The 20008-nt window shown below is 36.5% G+C and overlaps 2 protein-coding genes across 11 annotated transcripts in view; one reads left to right on the top strand and one right to left on the bottom strand.

Moving 5' to 3' along the window:
• The window catches only part of LOC133843446 (matrix metalloproteinase-14), a 26160-nt gene extending 12848 nt beyond the window's left edge, over nucleotides 1–13312 (bottom strand). For 5 of the 8 annotated variants that reach the window (XM_062277008.1, XM_062277004.1, XM_062277010.1 and 2 more), the window contains exons 1-2: nucleotides 6331–6848; nucleotides 3672–3930 (exon numbers count right to left, since the gene is read on the bottom strand). In XM_062277008.1, the coding sequence (XP_062132992.1) occupies nucleotides 3672–3782 (111 nt within the window). In that variant the 5' untranslated portion in view covers nucleotides 3783–3930; nucleotides 6331–6848. Of the gene's footprint in view, nucleotides 1–3671; nucleotides 3931–6330; nucleotides 6850–10538; nucleotides 10853–13007 lie in introns of those variants that run through there. The other 3 variants (XM_062277006.1, XM_062277005.1, XM_062277007.1) reach the window with 3 other exon arrangements.
• A 162-nt stretch (nucleotides 13313–13474) lies between these two features.
• On the top strand, nucleotides 13475–15399 carry LOC133843452 (uncharacterized). Of its 3 annotated transcripts, XM_062277022.1 has the most exons (5): nucleotides 13990–14071; nucleotides 14237–14317; nucleotides 14672–14827; nucleotides 14888–15052; nucleotides 15113–15399. In XM_062277022.1, the coding sequence occupies exons 2-5, from the start codon at nucleotides 14309–14311 to the stop codon at nucleotides 15260–15262; spliced, it is 480 nt and encodes a 159-aa protein (XP_062133006.1). In that variant the 5' UTR covers nucleotides 13990–14071; nucleotides 14237–14308; the 3' UTR covers nucleotides 15263–15399. The 3 variants fall into 3 exon arrangements, with proteins under 3 accessions (XP_062133004.1, XP_062133006.1, XP_062133005.1); XM_062277020.1 differs by lacking the exon at nucleotides 14237–14317 and having other exon boundaries at nucleotides 13475–14071; XM_062277021.1 differs by lacking the exon at nucleotides 13990–14071 and having other exon boundaries at nucleotides 14111–14317.
• The last annotated feature ends 4609 nt before the right edge of the window (nucleotides 15400–20008 follow it).

Below are 20008 nucleotides of genomic sequence, written 5' to 3' on the forward strand. Positions count from 1 at the left end.
TTAACATGCAACTGAATGAATACAAATAATTAAATGGTAAAAAAAGATAAATGGTCATATTTTTTTGATCTTAGATTAAGATTTTTGTTCTTAAAACTGTATGAAATGTGCCTTTTATTTATAAGAACTTGCGTCTTATATTAACATAAATGTTCTTAAAATCAATAGGTGTTTTCTAACATTAAGAATTTCATGTTCTTGGTATATACATTGAAATTCTTTGTACTCAGAACAAAATCTTGATATTAGTATTATTTTTGATCAGTGTAAGTCTTGCGAAATCCGACAAAATTTATTGGAGAGTAGCAAAGACTTAGAACAGTGGGAGTATGCCGATTGTTTTTGTTTTTTTTTTTTTTGTGCTGTAGTCTGACATTGAAGTGAGACAAACATGGGCTGCGCAATGTTGACGTATGCCTATTCAACGATCGACGATCAACGATCAACGTTCATCATTACCGTCGTCATTATCATTATCGTTTTGGGCGACTGGCCAGCCCAATGGCCATGCAGGTTCCGCGCCAAGTTGCTGGCAACGCGCTCAACATATCAATTAGCCGATAGTTGAACAAAGACAACAAACAGCAGCAACAGCAGCAGCTTCGGTTTTTGTTCTAAGCACGCATCGCGCATAGCGCGTGCTCAAAGTGATCGAATTGATCGATAATTGCTATCGATAAACTTGCACTCGTTACATATTTCACTCGACATAAATGGGCAAACAGGAACACACTTTTCACATGCTCATACTCAGAGGTGTGGCTGGAAGTCTGACTCTCAAACTGAAATCGAATCTAGCTCGGATTCCACCTGCTGATGCTGCTGCTGTTGATGCTGCTTTATTAATTTATGCAGATTGCAATCGTGCAACAAGGGAAAACACTTTGTGCCGCAAAACGTGACAACCTTGTCGCCAGCAGCAGCAACAGCAGCAGCAACAGGAGAATCATGAGAATTATAAAGACTTCAACTCCCCCGATGCCCCCGTCACGTGTCAATTGCAATTTATATAGCGATTTGTCTGCTGTTTTTGTGGGATCATCGCTGCGATTTTGCAAGCTGCACACAAAACGATAAGCATGGCAACAATTTGGCTGGCATTAGGCGCTGATAATCAGCTCAGCAGCAGCCAAAGTCGCCCTCTTCCCCTCTTTCTATCTCTTTCCAGCTACTACATATTAATGACATGAAAGCGCAGCTTTAACTTAGGCATTAGCAGTCATTAATAGCAGTCATTATTAAGTTTATGCAAACGGAAAACTATTGATTTAATCGTACATTGATGTGCCTGAACTGAACATGAAGACGATGCGGAGTTGTCGTCTAACAAACATCGAGTTAAATATGCAATTTTAGACAATAATAAAAACTGAATTCATTTCAGAGACTAACAAATAGCTTATTTCACATTGAGTAAATTAATTAAAATTAATAAAATTAATGTCTAAATACTTTTGATAGAAAATGAAATTCAAGTTCTATTCCAGGTCGAGTCAAATTATATTTGAATTTATTTTATCAAAAAATAAATATTAAAAATTATTATCAAGTTGAACTTCTATGGTTTGGGAACTGAATCTAAGGAACCGCAAAAGAAAATGTTTTGGATAAGGGAATTTCTTCAAAAAAGGAATTGATCAAGTTCTTGTACGATATGGAAAAGGGAATTTCTTGGAAAAGGGAATTTCTTGGAAAAATAAATTTCTAGGAAAAGGGAATTTAAGTTATTATTACATAAATTGAATGAATGGCATTTAATTGAGCGACAAAATTACAGGAAAAATTAAAAATACAAATTCTCAATAAAGATAGCTTTGCTTTTTATCTACATTTCAATCAATCAATAAATCAATCAAGAGTTATTATAAAACCCAACTTAAATTGAAAGTATTGTTGACAAGCGCTAGAGATCAAACTTGCCCACAAAACAAAAAAAAAAAAAATTCAGTCACATTCAGTTTTGTTGATGTCTTATCTAGCAGATTATTTAGCTGGCAAATGTGCTGCAATAAAAGTTAATTGGACCATGGTGACGGTTGAGCTTGCATGTGGCACAGCTGCCATGTGACAATGGCAATGTCATGACCAGATCAACACCAAAACCAGCAATTAATACAGTCACATGGAGAAGGGAATCAATGAGAAAGGGAAGCATTACTGCCAGCCAGGCAAAAAGACCCCCAAAAGGGGGAACTAAGGTCAGTTAACAGTGGCGTTGGAGATTTGTGCGATATAAACTGAATGCATTGCGTGCAGATGTGAGTGGAATAATTGCCAATGTTGCATGTGTTGCAGCCACTGACTGACTAACTAACCATAAGCAAGCCTGTAAACAATATACAATATATGTATATTGATGCATGTTTGCTATACTAAATATTAAATGCAATTATTTATGGCGACCACAGCTTGGCTGCAGCTGTTGAATACATGAATTGCTTCACTTTTGTGGCAGCGATTTGTCATGTTCATCGGAAGTGAATAAAATAATATTCAAGAAATTAAAAGTAAATGTGTGACAAGTTAATAAGATTGGTAAAATAAAAGAGTAGTAATCGAAGTTCTTTTCACTTCGTAATTATGTTGTAATTCAAATAAATCTTCTTTTATTGTTCCATATTTTTGCAATATTTAATGCATCATTTCTCTTACGTCATTCATTTTAAGTATACCATTTAAGAACTTTATTACAAGCAAATAATTTTAAAGAAATTCAAAGTATAAATATAACTAGTTAATATGAAATTCAAAAGTGTTGCAATCGAAGTTCATTCATTAATTCAGCTGTAAATCAAAGTCATTATCTTCTTTCATCACCCCATATCTTTTCCAATATTTAATGCACCGTTTAATAACTTTATAACAAGCGAATAGTTCCCTTATTTATTGTGTGTGCTCGTTGTTGTAATTTAACAAATTACACGCTCGCAATTATGTGATTAACATTGGCATGCTGAGGCTGTAATTTGATTTGGATTCAATTCGAATTCATTTTACAAACGGTTATTAAATTACTTTGCAATTTTAATTTCGTTTCGTTTGCCATTTTTTTTTCTCTACTTTTCATTCACCCTTATCATGTTCTTTTTTATTTTTGCTGGTCAGTCGAGATAACTGAATTGTTTGCTCAATTAGTTGTCAAACACTTTGGCTCAAGTTTGGTCTGTTGGTTTTTGATAGATATTCTGGCAATTTTCATTGAGTCACCGAACGCCGAGCCACTTGTCGTCGTCCATTGTCATTTTAAGATATCAGTATAGTTCTTTCTATACTACATACTAATTTTATACCCGCTACACATAGGGAGGAAGGGAATTTTTAATTTGTGCCTAACAGGCAAAAGTAAGCATCTTTAATCTTATAGTGTCGAGACGATAAAGCCATGTTCGTCAATCCGTGTGACTGTCTGTCCGTTTAGAATTGTAGAAGTTATGACAAAGTGCGTTTGCTGACAATCTAGTATATTTTAACCTCTATGGTATATACCGAATATAACTTCATCGATAAACCAAATATTACTTTCTGTATATTTTTGTATTATTGCGGTATAATATGCGGTATGATTTAAGAATAATACAGCATTGATTTGCTTTCTTTAAAAATGGATAGCGTGTATCTCATAATCGAGCAGACTCTGTTTCTAGATTTCTTACTTGTTTTATTTAACTTACCTCGGCCTGTGTTGTCGTTGAAACTGGGACACTTTGTGCTGCCATCAGTATGGACAGCAATGTGCCCATCACTATGAACACGGATGCGTAGCTTTGGCAGGTGTTGGACATGTTGTAGCTGTTGTTGTTTGTTGTTGTTGTTGTTGATGTTATTGTAGATAATGTAGATGCAGATACGATTGTTGTCTGTCGATGTTGTTGTGTCTAGGGCGCACTTTGAACTTCAAGTCGTGACTGAAGTTGTAATAACAACTGCGCACTGCAAATAGAAAATAGAAAAATAGAAAATAGAATTGCAAAAAGGTCAATTAATATTTCATACAGGTCCCAGGCAGTCGTGTGCTGTACACATGCATATTGTAGGACAGGTGCAATAAAAAAAGTAAAAGAAGAAATTGAAGCCGCCGCCAAACAATCAACAATCAGAGCAGGCCAAGTGCAAAAGGGCGAACGGAAGCAGTTGGCCCATTTGCTGTGCCAAAGAAAAAGTGCCAACAGGTTGACTGTGGAGCTAAATGGCACACATTTTGGATGCCTGCAACGACGGAACGGAAGTGCTGGCGTACTACGTCGAGTTATAGTCGAGCCGCGTCGAGTCGCGAGTTGTAGCCAAGTGTGGCGTAGTAAAAATTGGTAGTAACTGCCTTCTGACGCCACTTCTGACGTGTCAGCTGCCTTCTTCTTCTTTTTCTGTTGTTAGTTTGTTGTTGATTGCAGCCGCAGCAGTCATGTGGCTGTCTCACATTTGTTGTCTACACTTGAACTTAAATCTCGACTAAATTTAGACCTTATTATAATTTAATTTTAGACTGTAAATATGCACAAGCATTGTGGCTTCCTCTTTGTCTCTAATGATAGCCCTAAAAATAGCCAACTTAATGATATGACTTTGCCCCAACACTATTATATGACAAGTGTAACGTATACGCCATGTACAACGCCACTAACTGTGTTTGCTTTTATGAACTCTATAAAGCCAACGACGCTTGGCAACTGCAGTATTACAGAAAGGATGCAACTTGAAAATTATTACATTTTATTTGCTGTTTATTTTACATGATATTTAATGTGTAACACCCTTTAACACCCTTTTAGTAGTCATAAATTTGGCGCAGTGCATTTGGTCTGGCTGTGACATCAGCAACGTGAGCGATAAGTGATATCAAGTATACGACAAGTGGCGGGCACTTTTCAACGCCACAGAGCCCAAAACAAAGAATATGGCAAAAGAGAGCAAGCAGCAAAGTCTCAAAATGTTTTTTTTTTTCATTTATTTCTGCCTTTGGGTGTGTCGTCCACAAAATAAAAGAGAGACAATATTTGCTGTTGATACGCGTAAGTCTGCATTTTGTGTTGTCTTTGTTTTTGGTTTTTTGTTTTTTGTTGCCATTGACTAATCACTGGGGATTTCAATGTGGACACTAGAATCATATTTCTATATACTTCTGCGCCTACTCTAGGTGCCTGTGTCTCACACAATTGGTTCACGTTCACAGTGTGATTATTTACGTATATGTACTAAACATGTATATTTGGGTGAATATTTAGATACGGCAAATGATAAACAGTTAAATTTCTATGTGTGTGTTTGTGTGTGTTGTTCATGCGGGGGGAGAAGTGGCAATTAGACAGCGGGTTGAAGGTCGTCGCTTTGTGGGTTTAAGGTTAAAGAGCTGGGCACCTGTTTGGCACTCCGCTTCGCTTGGTTACTCTCCACCACTCTGCACCCTCTGCTTTGTTTCCCTGCCCTAGATGCTGCCTCAGTTAGTCGCTATAACGATGAAAGCTTTTTCATTGTTGTTTAATCAATACGCGCAATTCTGCGGCAAACGAAAATAAACAACAACAATCAATAGCTTATTGCATTTTAGGTTTGAAGTGTTTGCCTGCTTTTGGCCTGCTATTTTTATCAACATGTTACGTATACGTAATGTGGGACATTAAGGAACACACGCTTGCAAGCAACCCAGAAACCTATGCTACATCTTAATACGATTTCTATATTTCTATTTGCGACTAAATGTGATTCACTTGCATAAATTGATTTGATATTCACAACATACCGAAAATTTGTTTATCGCTTTTTCGTTTGCTAATTTGTTGATAGAATTCTTATTAACCAGTTTAGCACCGGTTTTAGAATCTCTAAGCTACACAGCGGGAATTATTCATGTTCTGAATGAGAAAGATATAATAAATAAAATTAGAGAGGGAATGGAAGCATCTAACTTTTTTATTTAAGCCAATCTATGACACATAGCAAATATTGATGTTATTAATTTTCCCCGATTTCTTGCAGTGTATTTGTGACGTTCGCATTCTTTTAGTTGGTTCTTTTGAAAAGCTGGATTGCCCAATGTTTCTAGCAGCTTATCAGCAGCGATATTTTCCCCGCCCTTTCACCGAATACGTGTTCATGAATTTACGCATAAGATAAGATATGAGAATCGATTTATGCTTCAGGGCTGTGAATTACCAAATATTTTGAATAGCCAGTGGACTTGTGAGTCAATATATTATTGGTTTAGAACTTGACCTTAGAGATATGCGGCACCTGTGTGCTAGGCTCGATCGGATGAATCAACTGCAGTGGATTGAATGAAATTGAATGAGGTGTGCCACCTTGATACCCTTTTGATTAGTTTTTGCCGATGCTTACATGTAAATTGTGACTGTGCGTTGAGAGACGTAGTAGATCAATGAACTGCAACAACCGCAATTGCTTGAATTGTTGTTGTTGTTATTGTTGCTTTCTTTGTTCCTCTTGTGCTTGTCGTCGCATGCAACACTTCAACAAATTGATTAATTAGCTCGGCGCATAAATTAAACGAGTGCGTGTGGGCGATCGCGATGCGTTGCGTTGAGTTGAGTTATTAATTGATTCTTTGATATTCACACTGTTGACGCGATCCTTTTGTTTCATTTAATTCATTACAAAAATTCGTTGTCACTAACTGTACTCTCTCTCTCTCGCTTTCTTTCGGGTACTCGCTTTTCCGCAAATTTCCGCAAAATGTAAACTCGGCTATAACGGCACAAATTTAGTTAAGTTCACTTTGCAATTGCTTGCAACTGTTATGTTATGTGTATGTGTGTGCGCTTAATGATTAATATTATTGGTATTTTGTTCGTATTCGTTACTCGCCGCTAAACACAACCGCACAGAGCAGCGCGCAAATTTCAACTGATCCCAACGCACAGCAAACTTCGAGGCGCTGCCTCGCCGCTGATCGCTGTGCAGCCGAAAGCTTTCGCAGTTGCGCACACAAAAGCTTTCGCACGCACACGCAACAGCTGACGTCAACGTCGGCAGAGCGCAAATGTAGTTAACAGCACGAGCGCTTAACAGTGGGGATTCCATTGCTGTCAAACCTGTTGCTGCTGTTAATAGTATAACTTAAAGCTGCGCTCTGTGTGTGAGCGCGAAGGGAATCGCTGTATGTGACTAATGCGAATTTCTTGGAATCCACAACATGTGTCATACCACTATTAGCAGAGCAACAGCAGCAGCGGTAAAAAAAGCTATCACAGCGGCAGCGCTTTTGTCAACTGTTTAGCGCACGCTTTGTTGTCGCACAACTAATTTGCATTTTTACATCTTACCAGTTTACAGATCTCATTTGACACTTTACGGCCCTGTTGTTGTTGTGGCTGCTGTTTTCTCGCAAATTTCGTGCAATTTCCGTTGAATTTCTGTTGGCTGACTGTGCGGGTGTGCCAGCCAGGTCTAATGGGAAATCACTTGAACTCGATACACAAATTTATGAATGAATTTCAACTTGAATTTTCGTTTCGAATTTTGCTTTCGTTTTGGTGGTTTCTTATTGCTCAATGAATATTACTCATGAGTAATCTCAGCGCTTGCATATGTGTGTGTTTATTATGTGTTTACAAATAAGGTAGTATGAGACAATTAACACTTTGGTGGCACACGCCTTCCTGCTTGATTTCACGGCAGACTCATAGAGAGACTGCGTGCTGTGTTCTAACTGTGCTCCTATACGTAATTTCTAGTTTGTGGAATTATTAATGATGCTAGTATTAGATTTTTCCACTGATCTTGGGTATTTTAAATTTATGAATTGCACGAACGATTCTGTGAAGACACTTTTATCTTAATGATATGTTTTATACGGTAGCAATATTACTCAAACTTAATTCTTATTTAAAATTATCAATTCAATAAAAAGTTAGTTAATCTTGAGTTATATTTAATATAATCATTATTTTTTTTTTAAGATCGATTATATGTTAATTTAAATATATTTAAAAAATTGTTGAGAATGTTTTTCATGTAATTTCAAATTAATAGATTTGATGTAGTTTCATTTTATAGAATTTATGTAAATCAAATTTTGCAATAGAGTATTTCAATTTTGGGTTGCAGAATATTATAGCTTCAAGAATTTTTGTTTAATATTTGACTAAGAAATTTCGATGGAACTTGAATGATGCTAATGAAAGTGTATTGCAGATCTCTAGAAAAATCACTGTTGATAGAAATTATTAACTGAAAATCAGTCAATGCAATTTCAACAGAAATACAATTTTTTTGTTAGTCACTAATAATTGTAGAGTATACATAGGCTTTTCATATTGATACCTTTAAGAGGAGATGCTGCTGTCTAATGAAATCCGTAATTGCAGGGTATTTAATTGAATGACTTTGCATTGTTTTTTTTTCTTCTTACGCTTGTCAAGAAACAAAGTTCATAGATATGTACACAAATTTAGTCATGATTTGTTTAGCATTCATATTAAACAGATCTCTGGGTGTGAGTGTGAGTGTTTGGCTTTTGCCCCATTGGCCATTAGCATCAATTGTGCACAAAGATATTAATGTCTGGGTTTATAGCTAGGCTGAATCAAAGTGTGAGTCAACGACTGTACCCCCCTGACTGCACTCCCCTTGTCCATCTTCTGGTGGAAAAATCGCCGCTAGTTATATGAAGGCACAGATGCTGGGCACGTGAAGTAAATTGCCCAACAGTCGCTGCAAATTATATGTGCATATGTGAGAGAGAGAGTACAGAATATATCAACGATATATACTCGGAATAGTGGAAAAATGTACAGCATCAAAAGTTGAGTGTTCGAGTGTGTAAATAAATGAAATGCCACATGTGTGAAATTTTATGTCAATCTGGAAGATTGCATTTCGAATGCTGCAAATGGAAAACAGAAGTTCGAACAAAAGCCCAACACAGAACTGACGACCTCCCGCCTCTTTTTATGGCAATGACAACTTGCAGTTGTCAGTGTTGTTCCCAGTCGCTGTCCTCAGTTCTCAGTTGCAGTCCCACTCCGAATGCCATCCAACTTGCAGCTTCCCTGGCTGCAGTTGCGTCTCTCTTTCGCCTTCCCTCCCTCTCTATACATGCAACTCATCTCATCTCTCGTCTTGTGTCTGTGACAAGAACAATGAAATATTTATGAGTCTCTCTCTTATTGTGCCTTTTGTTGTCAACTATTTATCGTACAAGCGTATTCTCGTATTTATAGATTCGTGTTCCGTTTTATAGAGCTGCCCAAGCCCCAACGGTTCATTGCCATTGGCAGAGTCCAGAGAAATGAATTGAACCTTAGTTAAGAGAACTTTGCGAAAAGCGAAACAAATCGCAAAATAATAACCATATTTTCTGATCGTAATGATACAATCGTAATTGTTGTTCAAAAACTGATTTCAAACGCAATCACGTCACGGTCAGTTCGGCCATTCACATATGAATACGAATATAAATACGAATGCCTAACGAATACTCGTAATTCAAATTGTTTGTTATTGGCATTTGAATTTGAATTTAAGTTTGAATTAGAATTAGAATTAAAATTTCCACAATATGCCTACGTGCTGCATTTGTTAATGTTTGAAGAACAATTGGCAGCCAAATGCAAAATGCAATCAAAACTGCAACACACACAAATGGATGCACATTAGTCGTGATATTTACGGGCATTGCCATGATTAGATCAAGCAGGAAATACGGCATTAAATGTTGTAAAGAGTTTTTACTAACTAATTTGATGGGCTACAAATTCAATGCAATTTCAGCTTACAACTTTGATTTAAGCAAAGATAAACAGAGTTGTCATTTAATCGATTTCAACTTTTGACAACCAATGTGTTTACCTGCGTAATGTAAATAAATTGAGTTGGCTTCCAGGTGGTAATCAATTTGAGCTGTCACCTGTTCACTCTAAATTTAGATATACATATTGACTAAGTGTCATAAGTAATCAATTAAATTGCAGAATAATATCTTGATATACCCAAACTTTAAATGTGAGATTCTTAGTAGAAAAAAAAACAACTTTGAATTACCTATATGAAATGTATATTATAGATATTAATATTGTTTGCTCATGTCAAGTTGAATATCAATTAATCATGGAAAAATTGTATTTTGGTTAGAGTTTGTCAATACTGTGGAAATTTCCTTAGGCGAACTCATTTTGGTAGACACTTAATTCTAATTCTCATTCTGGAAAGAGATTTCTGTTGACCGTATAAAGAATGTGCGACTCTGCACATCCTCCAAAAAGACATTTCATTTTACAACTCAACAACTATTCATCAAAAAGTGTTTATCATGAAATTTAGTCATGATTTGAAGTCGTTGTAATTTGGATGGTGAAATAGATCATAATAACTATAAGTATTATGACATTCAGCTGTCTATAAAGCGTGGAGGCATCAACCTCAAGCCGCTTAAACTTTCAACTAGATATTTACATATAACATATGCTTCTGAGTCACATTTTGTGGGCAATTTTAAATAATCATTTTGGGGGATGGGAATGACTCATCATGATTGCTGAACTTAGCCCGTGGGCAACCAAAACTATCCAAAGTTGAATGAAACTTACCACAGAATGCTGAATGCGGAATACAGAATACGGAATGTTGAATATTGCAGCGATGATTTGTAATAATTATGGAATAATGTGGTCTATTGACTGATGATAAGAATCAGCGCAAATATTGCACACACGCTTTGTCCGGGTCGTTGGATCTTATCAGTCGAAACTCACAAACACACACACATACGGAAACAAGATTGGCCAGTGGCTGATTAGATGAGAAGTCGACGCAATTCTCGAGTGAGTTACTGTTGTTGATAAGTCTTGAATTAGGCAGCAGCTGGCACAAGGTTAACTCTCGCCAAGAGTCTTAATTAACTAATGAACTAGACCTAACTAAATTGTCGTGAGGTTCACGTATATTGAGTAATATGGATATGCTGGCAGTATATAACTTTAGATCACTTAGTTATGAGAATACTACTATGCGAATATTATACGAATACTACGAGGGCTCTACTCTCAGGTGGGTTGAGCAACAAATCGAATCAAATCAAATGAAGCGACGTCGTTGGATTACGCGAACCGTTTCATAGCACGTTCCGTGTGCGACTCCCGTTTGTTGTTTTGCCACTGCCACGGCGATGCCTCTGTGTTGTATCTCCTTCCCACTCTCACTCCCGCTCTCACTCTCTCTCTCTCTCTTTCTCGCGCTCAGCCGCTTGGGCTTGGGCTCTGTTGCTGATTCGTGGTGGCCTGTTGGCCAAGCTAAATTACTTCGTATATGCGCTGTTAACTTGTCTTTATGGCGTTTCTTTGGCGCGACAATGCCGGCGACGCTCGTCTCTCACTACTACTACTACTACTCCTACATCATGTATATGTATGTGTGATATGAATTCTAATACTATGAGTATTACCTATTACCTGTCCCAGCTACACACTCACATATCTTGCTTATGTGCCGCATTTGGCGTCGTTGTTTCGAATCATCTTTTCAAGAAGTTTATGCACTTTTCTAGTGGATTCGCTACACTCGAGTGTGATTATAGAAAGCTTAAGATATATTCTATATGGAACACATGTATTTTATTTATTGATAGAGAAACTCAGATTCTAAATCTTAAAAATGCGCTAAAAGAATAAATAACCATATTTTCTATTTTTCGTAAAATAAAATTTCTTTACAGCAAAAACATTTCAGAAAGCCACAATCGAGTTGGCCCGACAGTGAGATTCTTGCTACGCAATTTTTCAAAACCCATATTCTAAAAATCTACTAAATTAATATACCAAAAAATACTAAAATATACTGAAGCATATATTTGGAATATTTGGTTTAAATAAAACAATATTCTAAAAATATACCAAAATAATATACCACAAAAATATCGAATATACCGCAGGATACATTTGGTATGTCGGTATAGTACTACATTTAAAATATAACATAGAATGCAAAATATACCAAATTGTCAGCTAAAGCAAATAATACTCGATTGCATTAGGCGTTCTTTGCTATTCGAAAGAATTTCTACTTAAGATACTTAATGTTCTGATATTTTTATCCGATCGCAACAAATCATGGAAAATGTAGTTATGATTGTATTCATAAAAAATATATATAAATAGCAATTATATGAATCTTATTTCATTACAAGATGAGTTTAAAAATTCCCAGAAATTTCCATTATTTATCTGACTTAAGCCAATGACAAACACAATAATAAAGGAAAACTTATAGGCGAGAACTAGGTAACATCAATAAAAGTTATTTAATGGCAATGATAAGGAAGGGCTTTTAGTACCAAGATCTGGATGTGAACTAGGTAACTGGGTAACGCAACATCAATAAAAGTTATTCAATGGTTGAATAACTTTGACACTTTCATAATAATAAGCTATTATGTATTGCAGATTAAAAGATGTGATACACGTTGAATCATCCAATTATAGCTCTCTAAGTTTGTAAAGGAATTAAAACTTGTACTAGATATCTAATCAAATAAAATGATATGCCCATGACACAATTCTATTATTATGTCTTCAGTTTATTGTACATTACATTATTATTATTATATGGATATATCTTTTGCGCAACAGAAGGTAGAGTATGCCAAGATTGCCATTGTCAAATTGACTTCATTGTTGTTCTATTTATGATTATAGTCCACAGGCTGCATTTGGAGCGGACTAGGCGCGAGCTAGGCGTCGTCCGTTCGTCGCTTGTCGAGTCACGCGACTAACAATAAACATAAAAAACTCACACACACACACATAGTACCATAGAAAACACATAGTTGAAAGAGAGCGAGACCCGAAGTGGTTGCTTTTCATAGAAAAATAGTCAGAGAATAATTTCCTGCCACTTTTGTGTGGTCAAATTGGCCGCAGGCATAGAAAAAGTTGTTGCCATTGTTGCCCTGGACTCGGGACTCGAGCAACAGGCCATAACAAATGTTGTAAAGGATTCGTGCCATTCGAAAAACGAATAACAGTATGAGTGCGATTATGAGTGCGAGTACTCGTACTTACCACAAACTTTTCAAACGCTATTCAAATGCGAGCGCAAGTCCTCTTCAAATTGTGTTTGTTAACAGTCTACTGTTACCAAGCGACTGTTAAGTTAGCAGTCTCTGTTAACGCGCTGTTAGCAGTCTGTTGCTTCGATGATTCACGATACACCTGAGGCAGCAACAGCTCTCTAATGAATAACAAAGTTGTTTCGGCTTCTTATTTATTTATCTTATTTATTTTGATTGGTTTTTTTTTATTTTGTATTTGCTGCCGGAAACGGCGACCACACACTCCACAATTATTTCACTTTTAGCACTCGCTTAGCACTTTTATGTTTTATGTGTTAATAGATTGATTTTATTGCTGTTCTCACTCTCTTAATGTGTACGATATTTTTTTTTATGTTTATTGGGGGAGCCTTAATTTCTCAAGCTGCGCGCACTGCACCTCAAAAAAGTGTCGAGTATCAGATTTCAGTTTCAGTTTCACGAGTTTGCAACTAGACTGAACCTGACGCCGCTGCGCTTAGATACTTTTATATGGCTCTGAGCTGAGCTCAGATCGGTTCGGCTGACTGATTGACTGACTGACTGACTGACTGTCGTTGTCACTGTCGTTGTCGATGTCGACGTCCTTCCCTGTCAGACGGATTCCTCAATGTGTGTAGCGCTTCTTCCTCATTTGTTTTGGGAAGTATGCAAAACAACAACACAACAATAAAAACAAATGCAAACAATACCCGATACGATGCGATCCGATCCGATCCGTTTCGATCCGAGACAAAAACAATTGCGATTAGCCTTAGGCCTGTTTGCGTTTTTTTATCTGCTGCAGAATACGTCTCTTGAGTGACTCATTCAATTCATCTTCTGCATCCATGGTGGGGCATTCAAGTGACGCACTTGTCGATAAGAACTCAATCTCGAACTCGAACTTGATCTGGAATTGGACTTGGATACAAAACCGCAACAAATTACGCGGGATTCTCTTGCTTTCTCTCTTTCATTCGCCACGATTGAAGTTCAAGAGCTGAATCATTTGATATGCATTCAGCTGGATGGATCTGTTGTGTATTGTCGCTGGTAAATTTCATTCTTTATATTGTTCTTATGTTTTGATTTATACACAGTCAAACGTGCAGGAATGCCTCGTTCTTCCTTGTCTCGTTTAATGCCGCCTTTGTATTGCATTTATAAGCAAATTCTATATTATATTGACAACACCAAGAAATAAACCATGCATTTTAGTTGAAAAGAATATGGCCAGGAAGTGCTGCCTGAAGAGACACGCCTTAAGTCACATCAATCGGACTTTAGGAAATGCCGGAGGTAAACAAACTGAACAAATTTATTTGAATTCTCTCTCTCTCTTTGAAGTGTAATTCGTAGCACGCTTTTTGGCGTTTAACTCATCTAATAATTAAATAATTATAATGATGACTTATTTCAGATAAGATTTCAGTTTAATATTTTATGTTTAATTACACTTTTGTTCCGCACAATTGACTTTTAAGTGCTCTAACCGTATTTTAAATATTGCTTCATCAGTTTTTATTGAGCTGCGCTCAAAATGAGATCGTTGACTTGGCTGCCGTTTGGCACATTACTTTTCTGCACCAGTGTAATCTTAGTTATCCCTAATCGTCTAAAGAATGTCAAAACTAATGCTGTGCCTATTTACAGGTGTTGGCCAGCTTCGAGGTTACCAGCATTCAATTCGCAATCAAGGATCATAAATATGCAATAATGGAAAAGTGTCATCTGAGGGCCGTGAATCGCAGCATCAAATTATTCGACTTGCGCATCAAACTGCTGAAATTACCCATAACAAATGTCGTGGTAATATGCATAAAATTACTTCAAATTTGACACTTTTATATAACTGATTATTTAATTTAGGTGAAGTGGTCTTTGCTTAAGCTGAGCAACGGATATTTGCCCTTCAATCACAACTACACGCTGGATGGCTGTAAATTTTTAAGGCACAGCAATCATCTGATCAATAATTTCATATATGGCATATTTAAGGATTATACAAACCTTAATCATACTTGTCCTTACAATGTGGGTTGCTCATTCGATAACCCTTCCATCCATTTTAACGTTATTTCTGCGTAATTTCAGCATGATGTCATCGTAGACAGTTTTCCATCACGTTCCTCTAAAGATTTTGACCTCATGTTCCTTGCAAAGGGAGATTATGCCATTGATACTGCTTGGTATACGGATGGCATATTGCGGGCTGACGGTAGAATAAAGTTTACATTTGCCTAATACATTAAACCGAAATCTATTTTGTACATTAAAAATCTCGGCTTTGAGATACCCGCAACCCATTTTCAATAAAAGCAAAACAGTGCGGTTTTATTCCTTAATTATACAAAATTAATAAACCGAAGGCTATATTTGGTATATCGATTTAGTATTGCTTTCAAAATAAACCAGTATGACTAAAAACAGCATGGTATATAAATTATACCAAATTAATAAACCGAAGGTAATATTTAGTATATAAATATACTAATGCATGCAAAATAAACAAGTATTTAAAAAAAAATTAACAAAACAGTGCGGTATATAAAATATGCCAAATTCATATACCAAAGGAGATTATTAGTATATATATATACGCATACAAAATATACCAGAGTACCAACCGAAGCATCTGTCGGGTCTTACATCCATTTTTTTACACAAACAATTATTTGTTTAATGTCTTCTACTATTTGTATCTGATTGCAACCAAATTTTAAGGAATCATATATACTGACTCTAGCTTACTACACACGCATGGCTCTCGGATCTTGGATGTTGACGCTGATCAAGAATAAGTATACTTTATGGGGTCGAAAATGCTTCCTTCTGCCTGGTTTTATTTCCTTATCTTATTTATTCGGTTATGAAAGTTCCTCTTGAAAGTAGTTATTCTTTACTTGTAGAATATTATTATTCAATATAATATATTTTCATTTGAAATTTAGTTTTACACCCTAATTTATGTTCGATATATAAATGTGTGGGTCAATAACTTCACTTAATGATACGCACAATTGACTTTGAGCCGCATTAATAAAATGTATTAGCCATCAGCTGCTATTACAGAGTTGATGGCTCCACTAGAATATTTTATTGAACTGTGCAAATGTGGTGTCATAATTCCTGATAATACGCTGAGCAAGTTCTCACTAAAAGCTTTCAAGCTTTGGTTGTCCTCAAAAGCTGTCAAATATTCAAATTGCAGAAATAAAATTGTGAAAGCATTGAAACTGGAATTGCAATCAACTGCTGCCCCAATTGAATATTTTTTTATTTTCATTTTTAATTCAAATTTTGTTCGACAGTAGAAAGGATTTTAGAGCAACATTTTATATGCTAAACATCTATGAATACTTGCTAGAGAAGCGAAACTATATGAAAAGTCACTTCTTAAGGAAAAGCCAGATACTTTCCTCTGGAATACTTAATTTGGTATTTATGCTATTGATGCCTCCTTATAAAGATGACGTACTCCAAAGTGAAAGTTTATTTAAAATTCTTTAAGTTGCAATTTATTTTCTTGAAATGGAGTTGATTCACTTGTTTACCTATTTAGTGAGTTGACCTTGATCAGCAGTAGGCGTCGCTGCCAATTAATGACATACAAATAAAGGTGTTTCTCTCGGGTAGAAGAGAGTGTGGCTTATAGGTGAAGCAGCTTAACCTTGACTCCACCTTTGTCTCGGAGCGGAGACGTGTTGTGGTCGTAGGACACGCATCGATGCATCATGGGACAACACTTGTTTATAAGTTATGAGTCTACGAACACAAAACAATAGCGGACCCTTATGCATATGAACCACAAATAATCGTAATTCATATGGTACAAAAACAACAGAAGTCGAGTGACAATCGCCCCCGCATTCCACGAAATGGATTGAGTAATGCTTTCGCCGAATCCGCAAAAGAGAGAGAGAAAGAGTGAATGAAATCAGACGACAAATGAATAAACAAATTTTTATATTTTTGGGAAATTAATAAAACATTGATGCCAGTTGCTGGTTTTTCACTCAAGTTGCGATAATATGTATGAGACACTCATTGGATGGGGGAATCACTTCTTCTTGGACTAGGGAGATGACTCGATGGTTGATTGACAGGCGAGCAGATAGACAGACAGCGGGCAGACAGACTTGAATGTGCACAGCATTGAAGCGCAGCCAAATTGACTTGACAGCGAGCTTAAAACAGACGCGAAATCCATGTCGATGTCGCTGTCAATGTTGATGTTGACCCTCCACGGCGACCAGAGCTGTCACTTAGCACCAAATGCAAACAAAAATACAAATTCAAATTCGATAGCTGTTAAATAATTTGAGAAACTCGCTCACGCAATTCTGAATGCATTCAGCATTCATGCGAGTCACGTGGTGAGAGGGCAACAACAAAAAGAACGACGATGTCTATTTGCAACTTTGATCCCTGGCACTAGTGCAGCATCATCGTCCTACGTCAATTATTCAAATGCTGAATGAATACTTTACGAGCTCTCGCTTATTCGTTTAGCTTTCATCACACTCCGTTCTGTCTGATGGCTGATAACGCTACGCCAGCTAAGCCAATTGGCCAATTAGCCAAGTTACTTATGCAGTTGTTCGCTTTGCCAACTTTGCCAACACGTCCGCGTATTTTTCGCTTTTTCATTTAAATGACTCGAACCGTTAATAGTTCATTGGAATTGTTAAACAATTCCGATCGTGTTTGCCAATTTATTAACTTTGATTATTAATTACGCTGTAGGCATTGTTTTAGCTACATGAGTTGCTTTTTCCTCTTTTTTCACCAATTGAAAGGGAAATTGTACTACGTACTTAACGTATACTTAATATAGGCATTGTTTGTAGATATAGTATATGTTGATAAGCGCGACAGTTTTATATTTGTTTTTTCCTTGTGCACGTTATCTTAACTAAAATATTTCGCTAAAAACAAGAAAAATTTGTTTGTTTCCACATGCAATTATTTAATATAATAGAGCACTGCGGCTTTTTTTAAGTTGGTACCAAAAATATGACTCTTCATCTAAGTAATCTAAAAGTATGGTTCATGGCAACGCATATTTCTTGTGTTATTGAAATACCAAGGTGTCATTTTAAAGATCACTTTTTAAAGCTACATATCACTCCATTTTCTCAATAAATTTATTTCATTTTTGTTATTATTATTATTCTTGATTTAACTTATCATACATCAATTTATATCAATTATGTACTTATATTCAATGAACAATTTGTTTAGTTTTTTCTTGGGCTATTTTTCAATTTTAGTTTGCTATTTAAAGCATAACAAAAAACTGAAATAATCGTAATTAACGAAAGCACTTAGATAACTAGATTAATTGCACAATTTTCCTACAACAAAAAATCACCTAAAAATTAAAATCCACTTAAATGTTTTGGCGCTAAAAGGGCAATTTTGATTATGCATTTGATGGCCTTATAAATATGAATTAATAATTTACTTGATTTGGAGTGTGACTTTGGAATTGCAATCACGTTTGCTGGGCCAATGAACGCGCATGTGCAAAAGGTGCTGTTCGGTTTGCTGTTGTCTTTTAGTTGATTGTAAAATTTGCGTTGGCAATCAAAACATATCAAAAATTTTTGACTAAATGGGGAGAAGCATAGCGAGGGGGCACAAATTTGACTCACGCGTTGAATCCGAAACAGAATTCGAAGCGTTGGAAATAAACATAAACAGAAATGCGAATTGCAGATGTGGCATAACAAAAACAGAACCAAAATCAAGAGGAGAGAGAGAGAGTAGAGGAGAGGGGGGAAACCACATGCCACATGCTATTTGCATTTGTCAAACAAACTCTTAAATGGATGTTGGTAGTAAAAATTGTTGAAACACTCACACACACACACACACACACGCACACAACATGCGAGTATAATGAATGCGAGCTGCAGTTTTTCGAGTTAGATGAACTTTTATTTGATTATTATCCCAAAAGAGAAGGTTTTTGAACTTCCCTCGTTGGCTGCATACCTGCCCAATTTCACATGACGCTCTCTCTCCTTCTCTCTCTCTCTTTCTCTTTCTCTGTGCTGGACGCTTGGACATTATTTTGATAGCATTTGCTAGCACATTTCTCTCCCTCTCTCTCTTTCTCTCTCTGTTTGTGGTGCGATGGAATGATTGATGGAGTTGAAAACTGTTGAAATGATGCTGCGCCCTTTTTGGGGGCCATAACTTTCGGTTGTTGTTTAAGCACTTTTTTCCTGGTTCAATGCGTTCGTCGTTTAAATGTTCAAGTTAAATGTTTATTTTGGCCATATACGAGTATATTTTATTTAATTGCCTCCCTGCACTGCTGCTGCTGTGGTTGCTGCTGTTGTTGGTAATAACAGAGAGAGATATTGCGCATACGCCGCGTACTGCAAGTGCCATCATCATTTTTGTTGTTCATTGTTGTTTGTGTTATTTGACTTGCTTTGCGTCTGCTCTTCTGTGTTTCTTTTTTTTCGGGGCTGGTTCTTCTTGACTTCTACTTCTCGCTTCTGTTCAGTTTGCATGCCCATCACGTCTCCGACGCCGCAGCACGTATTAATGAGCAATGCCCCAGCCCCGGTCTCAGTCTCAGTCTCAGTCTTAGTCTCAGCAACTCTCTGTCCCGCCCTCAATCCATAAACTCCGCTGTGTTCCTGTGTTGCAGAAATCATCATACTTACATACGCTTATATTTCGCTCAGGTCGTTGTGTAGACAACAGTTATGGCATTTAATGGCTAAAACATGCAGCAGTCAGTGGAATACCCTGCAAAAGTGCACATCTTGTGGGCATATTTGACGAGGCACCTAGGGTAAGAACTTTCCCACACTATTTCTCATTAAAATTGACTGATATTTTAATAAATATTTGCCTGTATGCTGATGCTGCTTCAATTCTTATTATTAACTTAATATGCATTTAACTCGTTTATTCAACTTGAAGTTTGTCTTTCTTTAAAGAATATATAGTTCTTTTAAGCTTCAGCTT

This window comes from Drosophila sulfurigaster, chromosome 3 (genome assembly GCF_023558435.1).
Source record: "Drosophila sulfurigaster albostrigata strain 15112-1811.04 chromosome 3, ASM2355843v2, whole genome shotgun sequence".
In the NCBI taxonomy this organism is placed as follows: Eukaryota; Metazoa; Arthropoda; class Insecta; order Diptera; family Drosophilidae; genus Drosophila; species Drosophila sulfurigaster.